General features: G+C 49.3%; 1 protein-coding gene across 1 annotated transcript in view; it reads left to right on the forward strand.

Annotated features, from left to right (window-relative positions):
• The window catches only part of LOC134072504 (solute carrier family 45 member 4), a 47,396-nt gene that overhangs the window by 16,602 nt on the left and 12,600 nt on the right, over positions 1 to 18,194 (forward strand). Inside the window, exons 3-4 of the mRNA XM_062529228.1 lie at positions 2,386 to 3,144; positions 3,259 to 3,423. Coding sequence (XP_062385212.1) covers positions 3,063 to 3,144; positions 3,259 to 3,423 — 247 coding nt within the window. The 5' untranslated portion in view covers positions 2,386 to 3,062. The remainder of the gene's footprint in view (positions 1 to 2,385; positions 3,145 to 3,258; positions 3,424 to 18,194) is intronic.

Consider the following 18,194-nt stretch of genomic DNA (forward strand, 5'->3'; position numbering starts at 1 on the left):
ATACATGTGTGGCAATTGACACAGTCGGTCCATGACAACCAATACCCCCACCCCCCCCCCCCCCCCACACACACACACACACCACACGCAGGCACGTGCACCCACCACCACCCCTGCACACCACACATACTTCACCCCCCCACGCCCCCCCCATAGCAGCATCTCACATCTCCTCTCCTGCCAGAGGACACATGCGCCAATGTGTGAAAAGAACAGGGGGAGGACATGGACGGGGATCAGATCATCGTGTTCCACACTTCGACACCGCAGCGTTCCTTACCCCTTTGTGCCCCCCCCCCCCATGCAACCCCCACCCCCCCACGCAACCCCCACCCACCCCCACCCATCCAGCTTTGTCGCTCGTGCTTCTCCAGAAGTCCCAGCAGTGAGCCCTTACGTAACTCGCTGCCCCCCGCCCCATCAGCACCCCTCGTCACCCGGATACGGTGGGGTAGGGGACGGCTTTGGGGGGGGGGGGGGGGGGGGGCGACTTCCTCAGCTGTTACGTAAGGAACCGTCGCTGACAAACTCTAATGAATTGTGGTGCCAGCGAAGATCCAGAGAGACGAGCCCCTGGACTGATTTCAGGCGGTCTGTCCGCCCACCTCTCGGCAGTCTTCTAGATTGTTCTCTGGAGGTTTTGTGTCGGCTGTGATGACTCATGAGGCCCTCAAGTGCTGCTGAAAGACTGAGGGAGCTGGGTGGGTGGAAGGGAGGGGGGAGGTGGAAGGGGGGGAGGTGGAAGGGGGGGGGGTGGAAGGGGGGAGGTGGGGGGGTGCCCGGCTGTTGGAAGGGTGTCCTTGCAGGGTATGTGCAGACAGAAAAGGAAAAGGAGAGGGGGCAGTTGCACTGCATCCTCCAGGATCCATCGAGGGCATTGTGCATCCTTCATATTTAGGCTGACCGACAAATTGATGCATCGCATCAGATAGGATAGCCGGATCAAGGATTAAACCACCTGTCAGCCGTGAGATGAGGAGGTTGACATTTTGACCTCTGAGTGGTTGCGGAGAGAATAACAGTATTTGGCTCAGCCTTCTGTTCTGGGTTATTTGTTTGCACAATTATTTTCTGTACCGCTGTATTTATTTGGGCATGGGTCAACCATTGAGTGGGATGGGGTCTGATTTGTGTGTGACTTCAAGGGTAAAAAAACATCTATGCACTGAATAGTTACGTGTAGCCTCAGTGTCAATCTCTCTTAAAACTGACCAGAGGAACTCCGCATCTTGGTTAGGCGCATTACACGGCCAAGCCTACCCTTATCGTACTGCTAGATAAGAGCCCGATAAAGGCAGTAATCAAATGTCCAACACAACCGCACTGCTTTCCGCTTTCCATAGATTTATGATTGGCGATAAGCTTCTGGGAGTGTGCAAGTCCGTGGTGTCAGGATCGCCACTTTGGCGTATTGATTAAGATAGGAATCAGTTTAGCCGGCGTCGCGCGCTCTCTGGCTCGATCATTCTCGTTGTTCCTCTGTCGGGCGCTTCCTTCGCTGGTGCCTGATCTCTGAGAGCGAAGTGTGTGAATTTCCTCATTTGTACAGTAAGTGTCCCCATCAGGGTTGGCTCTGCAGGCGCTAGGGGTTAGCCACAGTGCTGAGACCGCACAATGTCTCCTGTGTTGTACGTATCGCACATGCACACACAACTGTGTGGGAAAGTCCTGCACATTTTTTGTTTTTCCTTTTCTTCCCGAAAGCTTTGAGAGGATGTCATTGTTGGTCGTTGCCTGTGGAGCTCAAGCACCTCACCCCACCCCACCCTGCACCCTCTTTATTTTATTTCCTTATTTTGTTTAAGTAGCTTATTAGGCTAGGAGATTAGGCCGGGGCGATTGTAGTGCGATTACCACCACGTGTTGGGTCTTTGGTGAGGGACGGGAGGTGTTTTGAGGGGAAACGTGCTGCTTGTCCATTGTTGCCCAAAAGCGATAATCTCTCAATAGGCTGCCGATCCCCTGAAACATGCTAATTCCACTGTTTGTTCAGAGTTGACCCAAACTGACAGCTACTCTTATTAAAAAAGCACCATTATTCATGCATTCGTGGACACGGAATGTTCCAAGCGAAATATGTGCGAGGGAACAAGCATTCAGATGTACATATATTTACACAATTCCTTAAACACACATGGCCAAAGCTATGGCGAAACGAACGCGAACAGAGTTGGTTGTTCTGACCTTTGGTGTGTTTGTGCAGTCTTGGTATGTTCTTTGTGATCACATGTCTTCCCTCAAATACAATCTTGTGCAAATGCTTGCTTCCGCTAACATGCAATATATGCTAACACACTTGGCTATTCTATACTGAATTGTGCTATCATACAGTATATATAGCATGCTAATGCTAAATGTCTGTCTTTTTGTCCATGTGTCCCACAGATTGATCGGCCACTCGATGGGGATTCACCGTGGAGCTCCCACCTGCGCAGTCTGCCCTCCACCTCGCTGCCTCCCATCCCTCTACTGCACTTCCTCCATACAAATCATGAAACTGGTATTAACTGAATGGCAATTGATATGGATTTTTAATAATTTCAGTAGACAATAAATACCAACGCACACACACACGCATACACACACACATTCACACACACACACACAACCACACACACACACACACACACATGCACACACAGACATATACATATACATATGCATGCTGTACCTTAAAGGGAGAAACCTCATGACAAAGCCATATCCAGGCGAATGTAACAATACCAAATAACCCCACGGCGTTGGTGGAGCATCTCTGAATAAAAGCAAAACAAACGCAACATAGGACAAAGGACACAAGGAATGTATCTTTGAGAGAATTTTTTGTTGTTTTTGTTTTCACTCATCTTTGAGATACCTCGGCAACACAGCGAAGACGGCATTGACAGACGATCGGACGACACAGGGAGTTAATACTTTTTTTTTGAAGGAGAAACTATTGTTTGTGAGTTGTCATAGTTTGACAGTTTTTTTTCCCTTTAAACAAGCACTTGTTGGGTTTTTGGCCTTTTGGGCTGTCGGTTGGAGAGGCCCGGCGGTGCACCCTTAGCTTGGCCGTGTGCATGCCGGCGACCATGGCGCCTCAGAACACTGACGCCGACGCAATGCAAGTGCAAGGCGTGGTGGTGGTACCCACCAAACGCAGCGGGGGGCTGCAGAACGGAGGGGGAGAGAAAGGTGGACATGGCGGAGGCAAAGGAGGTGGTGGTGGTGGTGGAACAGGAGGACTATGTGGAGGAGGAGGTGGTGGAGGAGGAGGAGGAGGAGGCAAGGACCTGGAGGGCCAAGAGGAGTCACCGAGCGAGGGCTCTATAGACCGCATTCCGCTCCGTCAGTGGATCATGCACGGAGCGGTCATGTTCGGACGCGAGTTCTGCTACGCCATGGAGACGGCATTGGTCACTCCCGTCCTGTTGCAAATAGGTAAGACATTCTCTCGTTTTCTTTGTTGCTCGCTTCATTCCAGCCATATTGTTTTAGTGACCCGATGATGTGAACCTGGTGTTTGCTTAGACAAAAGGGAACCTAATGGTAAGTTGTTGCCTCACGAGAAAAGGACCTTTAAGATGCAGGACCTCCTTTCTCAGCATATTGTCCACTGCCACGGTCACTTTAAAACCAACTCCAAGCAATGCAGGAGGACCGCAGCACCCAGGGCCGAGGTTAACAGTAGAAGCCATAATCATAAATACTATCCAACTTACTGTAGATGGTATATAGTAACAGCCTAACCTTTACAGTTGCACAATGCACAGCACACTTGGGGAAAAAAAGGTTACATTGGTGAAATTCAGCTTAGGACAGTGTGCTTCATGCACCCAATCACCACACACACACACACACACACACACACACACACACACACACACACAAACAAACATGTTCACGCCCTCTCTCGTGCCTCCGTCCTTGTGTTGCTTGACCGGTGCAGGGATAAGGCACCGTCATGGTGCTAAGTAACGGCCTATCCCTTCCGAGGGGTCAGCAGCTCATCCCTGATCCAGCCAGGGGAGGGGTGGTCAGTATTTATGAGCGTGAGAGTGTGTGAGAGACTGTGACTAAGCACAAGATTAAACCCCCGGTGTCAACTCAGCAATCCCTATCTATAGAACAACAGGTAATTGGCAACTAAAGACCCATCCTTGAATGATCCATATGTGGCCTATAAATAAAGCAAAGGGGCCGGAATCCTGGCAAAGCAACATTTGACCTTCCCACTCCACGTCCTTGGGCAGAGTGAACAAAGGCCAGTTTCAGTATTGTGTCTTTTTATAGACAGGGCATCATTCATCAAGGGGATATGTAGTTTGAATGGATTTTAACTGTGTGTGTGTGAGTGTGTGTGCGTGTGTGTGTGTGTGCCTTCATTCCAGGAGAGAATGTTTTTTTTTGTCTTAGCAGTTGCTTGATAAAGACCACGTACGGTACAAACATGCACATGTGTGAGTGTGTGGAGAATGAGATGTTCCAGATGCTTTGACCATGGAGCCTGGCATTAGTGCTGGGATGACGGATGAAAACACACACACTAATACACACATTAATATACACACACAGACCAGTGTGTGTTGTTGTTGTTGTGTGTGTGTGTGTGGCCAGGCTCGCTGCGTCCACTAAGATCACCAGGATTACCTCAACACAGAATGCAGTCTCTTACACAACCTTCTCCTCACAGGAGAAAAAAAAAACAGAAAGATGTGTCGCTTGGTGCACTTGCTGTCAGCTACCCCGCCCCCACACACACACTCTCTCTCTCACACACACATACACACACACACACACACACACACACACACACGCACACACACCAACACCCCGCCCCAGATACACATAGCTCAGCAGCCTGGGATGCTCCTCATTGCTCGCTCTCTCTCTCTCTCTCTCTCTCTCTCTCTCTCTCTCTCTCTCTGTCCGTCTGCAGGTTTTTTTTTTTTTTTTTTTTTAAAGGGTCTGACTCATGGCAACGTTGCAGACAATTAAACAGCACTTGCCGCTCAGGAATGACAGCATGAATAAAGATGTCTGAGTGAATTGAAGAAAGAGGGGAGGAATGGATAGATTAAGTAATTAACAAATAAACAAATATGAGTGAGTGAACGCTAGAGAAGGCCAAGGTGAAATATCAACTGGGATGAATGTACACTATAATCAGACAGCGGTCAATCAAACTGTTTTGATGTTCACAGGGATGCACTAGTTGGGAGGCAAGCTTAGAATGTACAGTATGTGTTTCTGCATGAGGGAAGATGAGCAAATACTTCTTTGGTTGAACTTACAAAATATCTTTTACCTTTATGAGAATATCCACCACAATGAACCCCATTCCACGATACATACACCAGGATTTTCTATTCAGTGTACTGTGCATATAATGAAGTGGGTGTGTTTGTGTTTGTGTACGTGACGATTTTCATGATGCACATGCTGAGGCACCTGTGGGTACAGCAGTTAAGCGCACGAGTATTCTGCTGCCCCAGCTCGCCAAAACTGATGTAACCGTGGGGGTATAAATAGGCATGGCTGCCCATAGCGGAGGCACATCTCCAGTTAAAAGCTCCACTGCTACTCTTCTTGTTTAGCCCCCAACAGGTAGGTTTCCAAAGCCCTGTTTACACAACGCGGCTAAGCCTTTGGTATGGCTGAGGCTGTACACCACGTACAAAGCCAAAAGCTCGACCAAAATATCAGGGAAGCCATACCGAAATGGTCAAAATACAGACAGACCTTTCCCTCTGTCTCCATCCACGCCATGGTGGATAAATCAGTTGTGTTGTTATTAAAAGCGGGCGCAGGTTGGGTTGTTTACATTGAGCTCTCGATGTTAAAACCTCTTTAACCAAAAATAGACTGTTAGGATATAAGGTGTTTTTTCTCTTTACAGAGAAATGTAAATATTTTAACATTAGGTTTTTTTTTTTTTTTTTTCAGCTTTGAAGTTTTTTAGGTATCAAGTCCTTCTACCCAGCACGTCATGTTTTGTGTGTACCGTAGGAGAGGTTCTGGCGTTGTCTGGGTCTTGTTTTATGAGTTGAGACCGGTTATTACCGGCTCGCGCTTGGTGAGGCATTACGGCCATCTGTCCGCCTCTGTAGAGTGGCCGTGTGTGTGTGTGTGTGTGTGTGTGTGTGTGTGTGTGTGTGTTCTGCTCCATTAGTCCTCTGATGGATAAATAAATAAACCTGTCCTCCTCAGCGTGCCGTCCCATCTGACCAGTGTCCAGACTCTCCTGCGGCGGGGAGGGGGCGCAAGGGCAACGGTGGTCACTCGCTGTATAAGTGTCCGTCGCGTAACTTTGTCCATGACGGCGTCCACCTGTGCAGGCTTAAGCTTAAGGGTGACTTTAAATGACTTTACCCCTCCGTGGCATACAAAGTAGATAGCAAGTATCTGATCTCACACGAAAGGGAACGAGGCTTTCACCATAATGCCACATGCATTTCAGCCACATGCACTTAGAACATAATTATACTTTCTTTCTTTCTTTCTATTATATAGAGAACTATACTATCTATGTATTCAGCGTGTGAATGGCCGTCTAGAGCTATTAAGTGTGTGGGTGTTCTTTGTTCATATTTAAGGCATCTGTGCAGTTGTCGTCTTCTTCCTGGAAGTTTTATCACCACTTTTAGGGGCCTTAGGGATCTTTATCCTTGATGCCCAAAATTCACATCAGCTGAGGTGCCACAGCTCCCATTGTGTGAGAATGAGAGTGTGTATATTTTAAGAAAGAGGTGCAGAATAAACACAAAAATAAACATGTCTTTCGAAGCAGTCCTTTTGTCCCCCTGAGAATTTCTTTCTCTCACGTCTAGCACCTCTACAGAGGGCCTGCCACAGTGTAGTATTCTTCTCTCTCTCTCCCTCTCTCTCCCTCTCTCTCTCTCTCCCTCTCCCTCTCCCTCTCTCTCCCTCTCCCTCTCCCCCTTTCTCACTCTCTCTCTCTCCACCCCCCCACTCCCGACAGGAACCCCACTCTAGCCCGTGTGAACGTGGGAACCGAACAATCACTTGAGGGAATCGTGCCCCTCGCTCTGTTTTGCACAGCTTTTTCGCCACTCATTGTGTATTTAATTCTTTTTTTTCCCACCGCCGAGGCCGACTCGGACGTCCCATCTCAAGATGGATAACCACGCTAGCATTGTCCCGGCCTGGTAAATTGGGGAAACATTGACATATAAATTAACCTCCTTTTCCCTCCTCCTCTCATTCCCTGTCCCGACAGTTTTAAGCAGTGTTTTCATAACTGATTTCACAAACCTCGTCTCCTCGTTTCCTGTGCTTTTCCCTCGGCTTTTTCACTGTTTGTTTTTGCTGTTGCACGAGGGTTTTTTTTTTTCCCCCATGCCTTAGCTCATGCTAGCATTAGCGTGTTTTTGCCGGCCCGTGTCTCTCTAATCTTGTGCGTCCTTCCTCTGTGGTTACATAAACTAATGGTGAAGGTGTGGGATTTGAGGCGCTCTAATCTAGACAAAGCCTATCTTGAGCGACGCTATTTGATGTTTTCAGGCTAAGTGTTGTCGGGTCGGCTAACATGTTAGGTAACTGCTGCTGCGCTTTGGCATGAGCCTAATTTCTTTTTTTTTCTTTTTTCATTTCTCTTACTGATGACCTCATTAGGTTATCTTTGTGTCACAAGGAATTAAATATCACAAGCAAGCTGATTTTATGATAAAGATGATATGTATGTCTTGTGGGCTTTAATTTGTATCTCTTCATTTGATTCTTATATTTTAGTGTTTAATGGCTGATGTTTGCTTCCTGAAGCCCCACTTCAGTTCACCACAAGTTCAGAGACATTTCATTAATTGTGTGTGTGTGTGTGTGTGTGTGTGTGTGTGTGTTGGTATGGAAGCCCTTTGGATCACCAGACTGACGTATGAAGAAGCTAATCTGACAGGTTGAGCGGATTGCGTAATAGGCAGTGGTGGATTACAGATGATGGATACATTTCAGCATGGCACAGCAGGACCGCTGCATCAACAACAACCCCCCCCCCCCCCCCCCCCCCCCCCCACACACACACACACACACACACACACATATGAATCCAGATGTGTTTATCATATCTGAAAGCAGATTGTGTGTGCCTCAACCTGAGTGTGTGCCATTGGTGTGTGTGTGTGTGCGTGCGTGAACGTAGAGACCGAAAATGGATCTGAGATTATTTAGCGTTTAACTTCCTGCCCCTCCCCACCCCACCCAGCCCCAGCCCCAGCCAGGAGCCCAGTAATGCCAGCTATGTGCAACAGCAGCATTGAAGCCTCCTTTTCTGGAAAACACTATCAAGACCCGTAAAAAACAGAGAGGGGAAAAAACCAACAAAACAAAACACAAAGCATCGGAAAATGTGACGTTTGCAAGCAATCCCGGGAATGCGTGACTCTGCGCATTTTCCACATTCCCCATCGCGGAACGTTCCCCTGTTGGGAATGTTTGGGGATGAGGTTCTGCATTCACCAGGCTCCAATCTGCGCTGTTGATGAGGCCAGAATGGAGTCAGGTGGCTCCAGCGGAATAGGATTTGTTTTAAAGGAATGCCACTGTGCTGTATGCAAGATTCCACCCTGCACCCCTTTCAAAAAAACACACCAGCTATATGACCAGGTCTTTCACAGCTAGCAAATCCGATAAAATGATCGCATAGTCAGCCATTGTGTGTTCTGGATTGATGAAACGGGGATATAACTATCGCTGTTATTCTACCTGGAAGCAACAGATGTATTGCGTTGGAAAGTGATGGTGTGTGGAAGAAGTTACTCTGCTTCTTTTTGTGAGCCAATATTAGCACCACGATTGCTCAGTGATGGATCTCAAAGTGCTCACCTTCTTTTTTGTGAGCCAATATTAGCAGCACGATCATGTGCCACCACTGAGTGTTTCATTTATCAAACAGCCCGTGTGTCTTGAGAGGCTCAAGTTAAAGCAGCGCTACACACTGCCTGTGCATCTCTATCACACACCACACACACACACACACACAGGCATCAAAGCCCAGCATCAATAAAAATCCCTCCGCGTGCTCACAGTCAGTTGCCTGTTCCAGTCGAGTTGTCTGAGGACACTCCTGTGACATAATTCTAGATTTTGTGTGTGTATGTGTGTGTGTGTGTGTGTGTGTGTATGTGTGATGGGGGGGTACTTTCACCCTGTGACAGTTCATCCTCTTCCATTGGTTGCACTGGTCTGCATGGCTGTCTTGCAAGTGGACTCCTAGCTTCATACGGAGGGCAATAGTTAACCCTGTCTGTGATGGCTGGTAGACAGTCACACGTATGCGTGATGAACAGACCCTGGCGCAGTGGTGACTGCATGGGCTCTGACCCCGCGTCACGACCCCCTGTCATGTCTGGATCGATCCGTGAACGGAAGCGTGGCCGCGGGGCAGCGGGGGAACGTCTGTCGCCCGGACGGAGCTCACAGCCCCATGTCAGGCCCAAGCTGTCAGTCAAGTGCATGCCTCATGGCTGTGCCACAACTCGCATGAGGAGGAATGGGCCTCTTATGAACGTCGCAGGGATTGGGTCTTTCATGAGGAGGAATGAGCCTCTTATGAACGTCGCAGGGATTGGGTCTTTCATGAGGAGGAATGAGCCTCTTATGAACGTCGCAGGGAATGGGTCTTGCATGAGAGATAATGGCCATCTTATGAACCTTGCATGAGAGGGAATGGACTGTAAGAGTGTTGAGTGAGAATGTTGACGCGATGCAATGATTTAAAAAAAAAAAAAATTGTAATGCATACAGCTACTTAAGCATGTTTGCGTCACAATAATAAGTTGAATCATACATTAACCATCGACCCTGTGCTCGACCATCGACTCCATTAGAGCAATCTGTGATTCATTGGATCCATAATGTTAACACATTTGTGTCATGAACTTAGTTGCACCATCGGCCATCTTGGTTTAGGAGTTCGTAATGAGCTGTAGTTTGGTGCTGCTTTTTATCTTTTAAAAGAAGTGCTTTATGTTTTATGTTGCACTGAAAATGGGACACCTTTGGCTGTCCTCGTAGCTGTCAGGTCTGAGCATGCTGTGGATCCCGAAAGCATTCAGTCGGACCGCGTACATTTTGTTTTTCTTTCCTTGTCTGTTCTTCCCCTCAGTGTCCCTCTTAAGATGCCACCCTCTGTGTGTGCGTAAATGCCTCTCTCTCTTTCTCTCTCTGTGTGTGTGTGTGTGTGTGTGTGTGTGTGTGTGTGTGTGTGTGTGTGTGTGTGTGTGTGTGTGTGTGTGTGTGTGTGTGTGTGTGTGTGTGTGTGTGTGTGTGTGTGTGTGTGTGTGTGTGTGTGTGTGTGTGTGTGTGTGTGTGTGTGTGTGTGTGTGTGTGTGTGTGTGTGTGTGTGTGAGTGTCAGCAAGAGAGAGAAAACTGGAATGTTTCATAATAGCAGCTACGCACTCCACTCTGCAGTGGGTTGGGATTCAAGACATCTCTGCCTTGTTGTGGCTCAGGATCCAACACACACACACACACACACACACACAGATAGTGGTTACAATAGCAATATTTTGCTGGATCAGATCAGAGGTTTTCAAGAGTATCTGTATCTGTGTGTGTGTGTGTGTGTGTAGTTGCTGCGTCTCACTGTGCAGTGGGTTCCTCTGACACACGGTGTCCCAGGACGAGGTGGCCGGCTCACTGCTGCAGTGTTATGTAACCCAGACGACTGGCAGCAGCAGCAGCGTGTGTGTGTGTGTGTGTGTGTGTGTGTGTGTGTGAGATATGCCCATGCAGTTTTAATTGCGTCCTTCAGGAGGTGGAGGATGAGAGTGCGTACTGCATAAAAATGAGAAGGAGGGAGGGATGGATGGAGAGAGGGAGGGATGGAGAGAGGGAGAAAAGGAGGAGAGCGTGCTGACGTAGGTTCCTCCCCGCTCCAATGAGGGGGCAGGACTCCCCAAGTTGCTCACACACATGTGCTGACACACATGCTCACACACATGCTGCCTACACACACTTCTGCACCCTCAGACTTGAAGTGTGTATGCGCACGTGTATATGTTCGTGAGTGAGCGTGTGTGTGTCTCTGTCTCTGTGCGGATGGAGAGTACTCTGCCGCAGTCTAGCTATAGGGGAGGGGGCAGAGAGCATGTCAGTATACACACACACACACACACACACACACACACACACACACACACACACACACACACAGTTGTGTGCAGTGGTGCTTAGCTGGCTCTTATTTGCTGCAGCCTCATACATCAACCCCATTAGACATATACACACACACACACACACACACACACACACACACACACACACACACACACACAGAATCAATAGGGTTTAGGGAGCATATAAACCCTACCAGCATTGGTATCATGATGGCCCCATATCACCCCCTCACTGTGAGCAGAGGAGCATTACAGGAAAACCTATCATGCTTCTGCTGTGACAAAAGGCTCTCCCACGGCTGTGCAAATTGAAGAGGTTGTGTGTGTGAGAGAGAGAGAGAGTGTGTGTGTGTGTGTGTGTGAGGGATAGAGAGGAATGGAGAAGGATGGAGAGCTAGTGATTGTATTATTTTTTTTTTTCACGACTACTTTTTTTCCTCCTCACCATCTCTTTCTCTCTCCAGGCATTCTTTGCCTTCTCTTTCATTTTCTCCTCATAGAATTCTCTCCTTTCTCTTGCCACCCCTTTCTCAATCACTCTCTTTCTCTCTTTCTCTCTCTCTCTCTCTCTCTCTCTCTCTCTCTCTCCCTCTCTCCCTCTTTCACATAGACTTTCTCACTTTCACTGTCTTCTCCGCTTCTCTCCATCTCTGTCACGAGGAGCTTTTAAAGTAATGGAATAACATAATGACTCCGAGTGCAGCCGATGGAATTACTGGTGCGGTGGGGGGGGGAGTGAGGGTGGTGGCTGTGGGTGGTATTGAAGACCAATTCTGCGCTGTCATCACATTTCAGTGCGATTTGAACGCTGCCGCTTCAAGCGATCGTCTGGGGAACCGTCCCTCATTAACCTCAAACTCCCCCCCCATGCTCCTCCTGATGCCATCACACGTTATTACTGTAGGTGTTGCTTTTTGCCCCTGCTTAAGCAGAGGCTGAGCGAGTGCGTTATTTGATGGTGCGTAGGGATTTGGAAGTGTTTCTTTTATTTCCTCTCCTTCGAGTGTTCTTTCTGTCACTTCATCTCCTCCCACCACGGTAGCCTTGACAGCTCTCTCTCTCTTTCCTTTTCTCTCTTTCTTTTCTCTCTCTGTTTTTACTCTCTCTTTCTCTCTCTCTCGCTTTCTTTGTCTTTCCTCACCCAGTGCTTGACACCTGACAAAGCAATCCATTCTCTCTCTGTTTTCCCCCCCCTCATGCTGTCGGTCACGTTCATTCTCTCCCTCCCTCTCTCTTTCTCTCCCACCCCTCTCTCTTTCTCTCCCCCTCTCGCTTTCTGTCCATCAGCAAGACTCTCTAGTCACCAGCTTCTGCTGAACACGGGGGCGCCCACACAGTGACCCTGAACCATCACGTTACATGAGAGAGAGATAGAGAGAGAGAGATGGAGAGATGGAGAGAGAGATATGGAGAGGAAGAGGAAGAGAGTTGGAGAGAGGGAGGGAGAGAGATAGAGGGGAAGATGGAGAGAAAGGGAGATCGAGAGAGGGAGAGGAAGAGATAGAGATACAGAGTGAGCAAGCTAGAGAGAGAGAGAGGGAGAGAAAGAGAGAAAGAAAGAGAGAGAATAAGCAATAGGCAGAGAGTCAGCAGACCGTAGTCAGAGCCCCGTTGTTGCTATTCTTTCCACAGGTGTGCCTGAGTGTTATGTAAGCGCTGTTGTCAGGGTCTCCCCCCCCCCCCCCCCCCCCCCTCCCCCATCGCCACTGCCTTTGTCTCTCCTGGACAAATTTGAACAATCTCATCCTCCCTTTTTCTCATCACGGCGCACATTGAATAATTCATAGGTGCTGAGAGCAATGCTGCACTGAGAAGAGCGGGTGGTGGTGGTGTTGTTGTTGTTGTTGTTGTTGTTGCCAGAGAGGGTGGAGGCGGTGGGGGGGAGGCGGAGTTGAATTCCCAATGATGGAGGTTTTTAATATTTCATCCACCTCCATCTGTGTAGATCGATGCAATCCATGCCCCCCTCACCCAGCTTAGTAAATGCTAAGCAGTGGCATTTCCTGCTAAGAGGTCCCTACGCATGTTTGAGCATGTGAGTGGAGCCCTGAAGAGATTAGCCAGTAGGCTAACGGTTAGCATGACGTGGTGGAGGGTGAAGGTGGCTAAAGCAGCTAACAGGAGGCAGGAGCTCTGGCAGGCTCTTCAGTGAGTGAGGGAGTGAGTGAGTGAGTGAGTGAGTTGGGAGGTTCCGGCTCTGGAGCTCCTGGTGCTGTTGAGCCCAAGAGGTCAGGATGTGGTGCACCTGACGAGACCTGCTCGAGTACGGAACCGGGGCACCTGTTTCCTGTCCTTGCTCTGTGCATCGATGTAGCGTCGCCCAGCTCCTCAACTTTTGGCCTCCTGCCCCTCCTTCCCTCCCTCCCTCCCTCCCTCCCTCTCTCTTTATCAGCCTCCCTCTTTTTTCTTGTTCTCTCCATCTCTCACTCTTGCTTCCTTTCAATATTTCTCTCTCTCTCTGTTCTCTCCCTCCCTCTCTCTTTATCAGCCTCCCTCCTTTTTTCTTGTTCTCTCCATCTCTCACTCTTGCTTCCTTTCGATATTTCTCTCTCTCTTTCTCTCTCTGTTCTCTCCATCTCTCACTCTTGCTTCCTGTCAACCTTACTCTCTCATTCTCTCTCTCTCTCTCTCTCTCTCTCTCTCTCTCTCTCTCTCTCTCGTGCGCTCTGAACTCGTTTTCTTCTTCTCACCGTATGGCGGCCCGTGAGTGACGCGGTCTCTTGGCTGACGGTCAGGTTCTCACAAGGTGGGTGGTGGTGTTGGCTGGACGCGGATGGGGAAACAAATGACATTGTTTTTTATGTGGCTAATACTGGCAGAATAGGTGAGTAAGGGAGAGGGGGAAGGGTGTAGAGTTGCGGGGGGGGGGGGGGGGGTGCGGAGGCGGCAGTGGAGGGTGGGGTGGTGCTGGTGGTGGTGGTGGTGGTGGTGGGTGAGTCAGAGGGAACAGGCTGACTCACCAGCACCAGGAGCAGGGCTGTAGTTCCTGTGCTGACTGATGGATTGGGTGGGTGGGGGGGTGGGTGGGTGGGGGGGGAGTGGAGGAGAGCGGAGCGGAGCGGCTCTCGTGAGGTTGAGTCCGAGACCTGCACTCGGTTCACATGCGCCGCGCCACTTCTGCTGATGCATGCAAGGAAATCTAAGGAACAGGATGCATGTTCACTTGCATTCTGTGTTTATTTTTAGGGTCCTCTGTTTTAGTGTAAACAGCATGCCTGCCCTAACAACTAAAGCCTGCTTTGCTGCCCCACAATAAAGTATACTGGAGAGAAGACCTGCAACACATCATCAGTAGGGTAAAACCAACCTGTGTTGCGATGGTCTAATCCCAACTCCCATTCTCCATCAAGGTAAACCGTATAAAGCTGGTACTTCTGTTTACACACTAATGGGAAGAACTAGCATCACATGATCAATAGGAGACGTCAATGTGCAAATATCCTCTCAAGAGTTGTATACACGGATGCCACGCTATTTGCATGGTGCCTGGTATAAAGTGGGCCTCTGTTTCACATGTAAATTGTTGACTGGCAAATCCTCATTGGATGCTGCTCGACTGCATTCCCTGCTGGGGCCGGCGCAACCCAGATTGTTGCCCAGATTGTCTACTCCGAGGGCCCGTGAGAGTGACATTGCATTGTGCCCTGTGTGTGTGTGTGTGTGTGTGTGTGTGTGTGTGTGTGTGTGTGTGTGGGAGTCGCACTGTAGCTTGTCTCTCAGAAGACCTCAGAGCAGAGAGCTCCAAGAGCAGATAAATAAAGCCAGCGGCGACTCCCCCCCCACTCCCCCCCCTCCCATGGGCTCCCCTGGACAAGGCCAGAGGCCGCCAGGAGTCAAGACTCCCAGGACTCTCACAATATGCCATAAACATCACCCCCCCCCCGTCCCCCCTTCAGCAGCCACAGCAGTGGGGGTCTGCACGGTCTGTGCAGCAACCCCCCCCCCCCCCCCCCCCCCCCCAGTAGTAGTGGCGGTGGTGGTGGTGGTGGTGGGGGGGTCTGGTAGTATTCGCTCTAGAACGCAAGTCCACTCTCTGTGGCGCTGACCCGGTCTCAACCCTGCTTTCCTACACGGTAAATATTTCCTGTGGCCACGGCGACTCGCTCGGCTCTCAGTATTGTTGGCCATTTTTGACCTGCTGGGAAAAAGGGACCCTTGTCATTATTTACTATAATCTGACGTCCTGTTTGGATGTTTACCGGCTTTTGCTTGTTCTTTTTTTTTTTTTCATTTCTTCTTGCCTTCGTAAGAAACGAGTAATGCGTGTTTACCGACTGATTAAATCTTTTGTCGTCTGTGCGATTTTTGTTTGTATGTACAACAGCAGGTTTTGAAATAAATGGGGGGGGGGGGGGGGGTGGGGAATTGAGGGGAAGGGGGGGAAAAAAATCCCACGATCCGCTTTGGAAGTGGGAAGTGATGTCGCATAAATGGTCACAGGGGTGCGGAGGATTTGCAGGAAGTAGGTGCTGGAGTACGTCCGAGGGGGAGCCGTGCGTGTTTTGGGCCGGGCCTGGGGTTTTGCCGGCGTGTTTCCACACCCGTCCGCCTCATGCGAACGCAGCGAGCGGGCCTCTCCCCTCAGATCCTGTCTCCTTCCACATCGGAGCCGATAAAGGCTACCGGGCTCCTCGCACGTCTTTGTCTCTCACACACACACGCGTACACACACTTTCGAGCCCAGCGTCATTCCGCCCAGTTTTATTCTTCATGTGGGGTGTGTGTTTGTTTTGGAATTATGTGGTTGGCGACAGAAAGGCTTAAAAGAAAGAAAAAGAAACCAATGATTGGCTTACCTTACAAGCATGATGATTTGAACTATTTTGGTTTCAGTTCCAAAACAGTGGAAGGGCAGATTTGTGCTGTTTTGTTAGAGCTCAAATTCCCATTAACATCAAAAATCCTTATTGATTTCTTGTTGTTTGTGATGCTTCAATGTTTGAAAATAATCACTCATCATGCATGGTTCTAGTTAAATGACAGGCCCAACATATTCTTGTAATATCATGGAGATGCCAAATCACATCAGTGTTTTGTTTTTGAGAAGCAAGTACATGGAGTACCCAAAGTATATGGGTGTGGGATTTGTTTTTCAGGTGCACCAAATGAGTCTCTCTCTTTGTCCAGAGGCCCGCTCATGGCATAATCATCCTTCCAAATAAACACTCCCTGACACGCAAGCCATATCAATCACTTTGTGGCAAACTGTCCTCGTGGCTTTCAGAGTACCGGTATACCGGTTTAATTAATTTGCCAGTCTTTGGCATGTCATTTTGTTTGGCGGTTACTGATGACAGTAACTGGTGCAGTTACTCCACTGCACGCAGGTGTGTGGGTGTGTGGGTGTGTGGGTGTGTGGGTGTGTGGGTGTGGGTGTGTGTGTGTGTGTGTGTGTGCATCCTCTAAACTCTAATGGACTTGCCACAACAACAAACTGCGCTTTCCCTTCGGAGTCCTCCTTGGACGTTTTTAAAAAGATTAAACCGTTTCACAACACAACATGAGGCCGCAGCTGTAGCATTATGGTCAGAAAAAAAAAAAAAAAAAACGCCCCTGGCGGAAAACACATTTTTTTTTTTATTTTTTTTTTCGCTTTTTCATTATTTATTTCAATCTGACTGACGATGACTAAGCTGGTCAGTAAGCAGCAGCAGCGGGCGGCCTCTCCCCCCTCACCCGCCTCCGCACTATCACAAGCTTCCACCACGGAAGGATGTGTCCAAAAGGACGCCTGTCTCCTGCTGGGAGCCTGGCCGCTGTGCCCGCGGTCTCATCTCATCGCATAACAGGCTTGGCACCGACGCAGCTGCTGGCACGGTCCCTCACGGAAGTGAAAGCAAGCTGAAGAGGCGTCTTCACTCTTTCCTCACACCCCACACACACACACACTCACACACACACCCCCAACCTCCTTCCTAGTGGCTTTGATCACTGACAGCGAGGTTGGCTGAGGGTGCTGGAGGGACGGGAGGTGAGGGGGTTGGGGGGGGGGGGGGGGGTGGTGAACACGTGGGATGCCAATCCTATTAAAGGGGTGGTCTCTCTAGCCACGCAGTTTGCTTCGTTCCGTGAAAGCCGCCTTCCAAGTGCCGCCTTCCGAACCTGTCCAAGCCAGGGCCTGATCTATCACTAAATATAGATCATGTTGATCCCACCGCGGTCATTTCTTCCACTGTCAACACATGCGCACACACACACACACACCCACACACAGATGGAGACATAAACAAAACAAACAACCCGGCACCAGTCCGGCTGAGGTCCACTAAGCAAGTAGTCTTTTCAGATGCCAGCACACAAAGGTTAGCCACAGCTTCTCCCAAGGTTTCCCGTGCTCCGCACTTCCAGCACCGGCCCCAATCAGTGGCACAAAGGACTTGGAGGGCTCGTTAAAGAGCGGGCGGCATGAATCGCCTCTGTGCCCGCCGGCCCATAGGACTCATTATGTACGGCGTGCCCGCCTCAGGTGCTGGCAACTCCCTGGCATAGGTGATTAGGTGGCGGAGTCGGTGCCAGTTTGGTGGTGCCCGCGGCAGGCTGAACCTACGTGACCTTCCAAAAAGAGATCCTTGCCATCCTCCTCCTCCTCCTCCTCCTCCTCCCTCTTTCCCTGCCCTGCTTATGCAACTTAAATCTACGTGCACTTTTTTAGGGCATGGTTGCATAATGTTAGTGCGTGAGAGAGAGAAAGACAAAACTAGAGTCCAAATTGCAAAACTAAGAGATTTAAAACACGGGTTTGTATTTGATGTACAAACCTGCCGTGGTGATAAAGGAAAACAAGTGGGGTTGTTGCAAAACAATGATGGGATGATGACGCGGGTCTATTTTTGGTTGGCTTTTCCCTTTTTTTTTACTGGAGCCAGATAAACAGGTCCGATATTCAAGTGTCTTTTTATCGTGGCCTTTATCAGGGATGTTTGAGTGTGAGAGTGAGAACACTTTGCATTGTTTTTCGCTTTAGATCTAAAATCATCATAAAGGCGTGAGCTTGACGTGATCTTAGTTCTCACAGTCTCTCTGCAACACACCCTCTCACACGCTGCGCACTCACGCTCCATTACTGTTAATAAATG

The sequence above is a fragment of the Sardina pilchardus genome, chromosome 24 (genome assembly GCF_963854185.1).
Source record: "Sardina pilchardus chromosome 24, fSarPil1.1, whole genome shotgun sequence".
In the NCBI taxonomy this organism is placed as follows: domain Eukaryota; kingdom Metazoa; phylum Chordata; class Actinopteri; order Clupeiformes; family Clupeidae; genus Sardina; species Sardina pilchardus.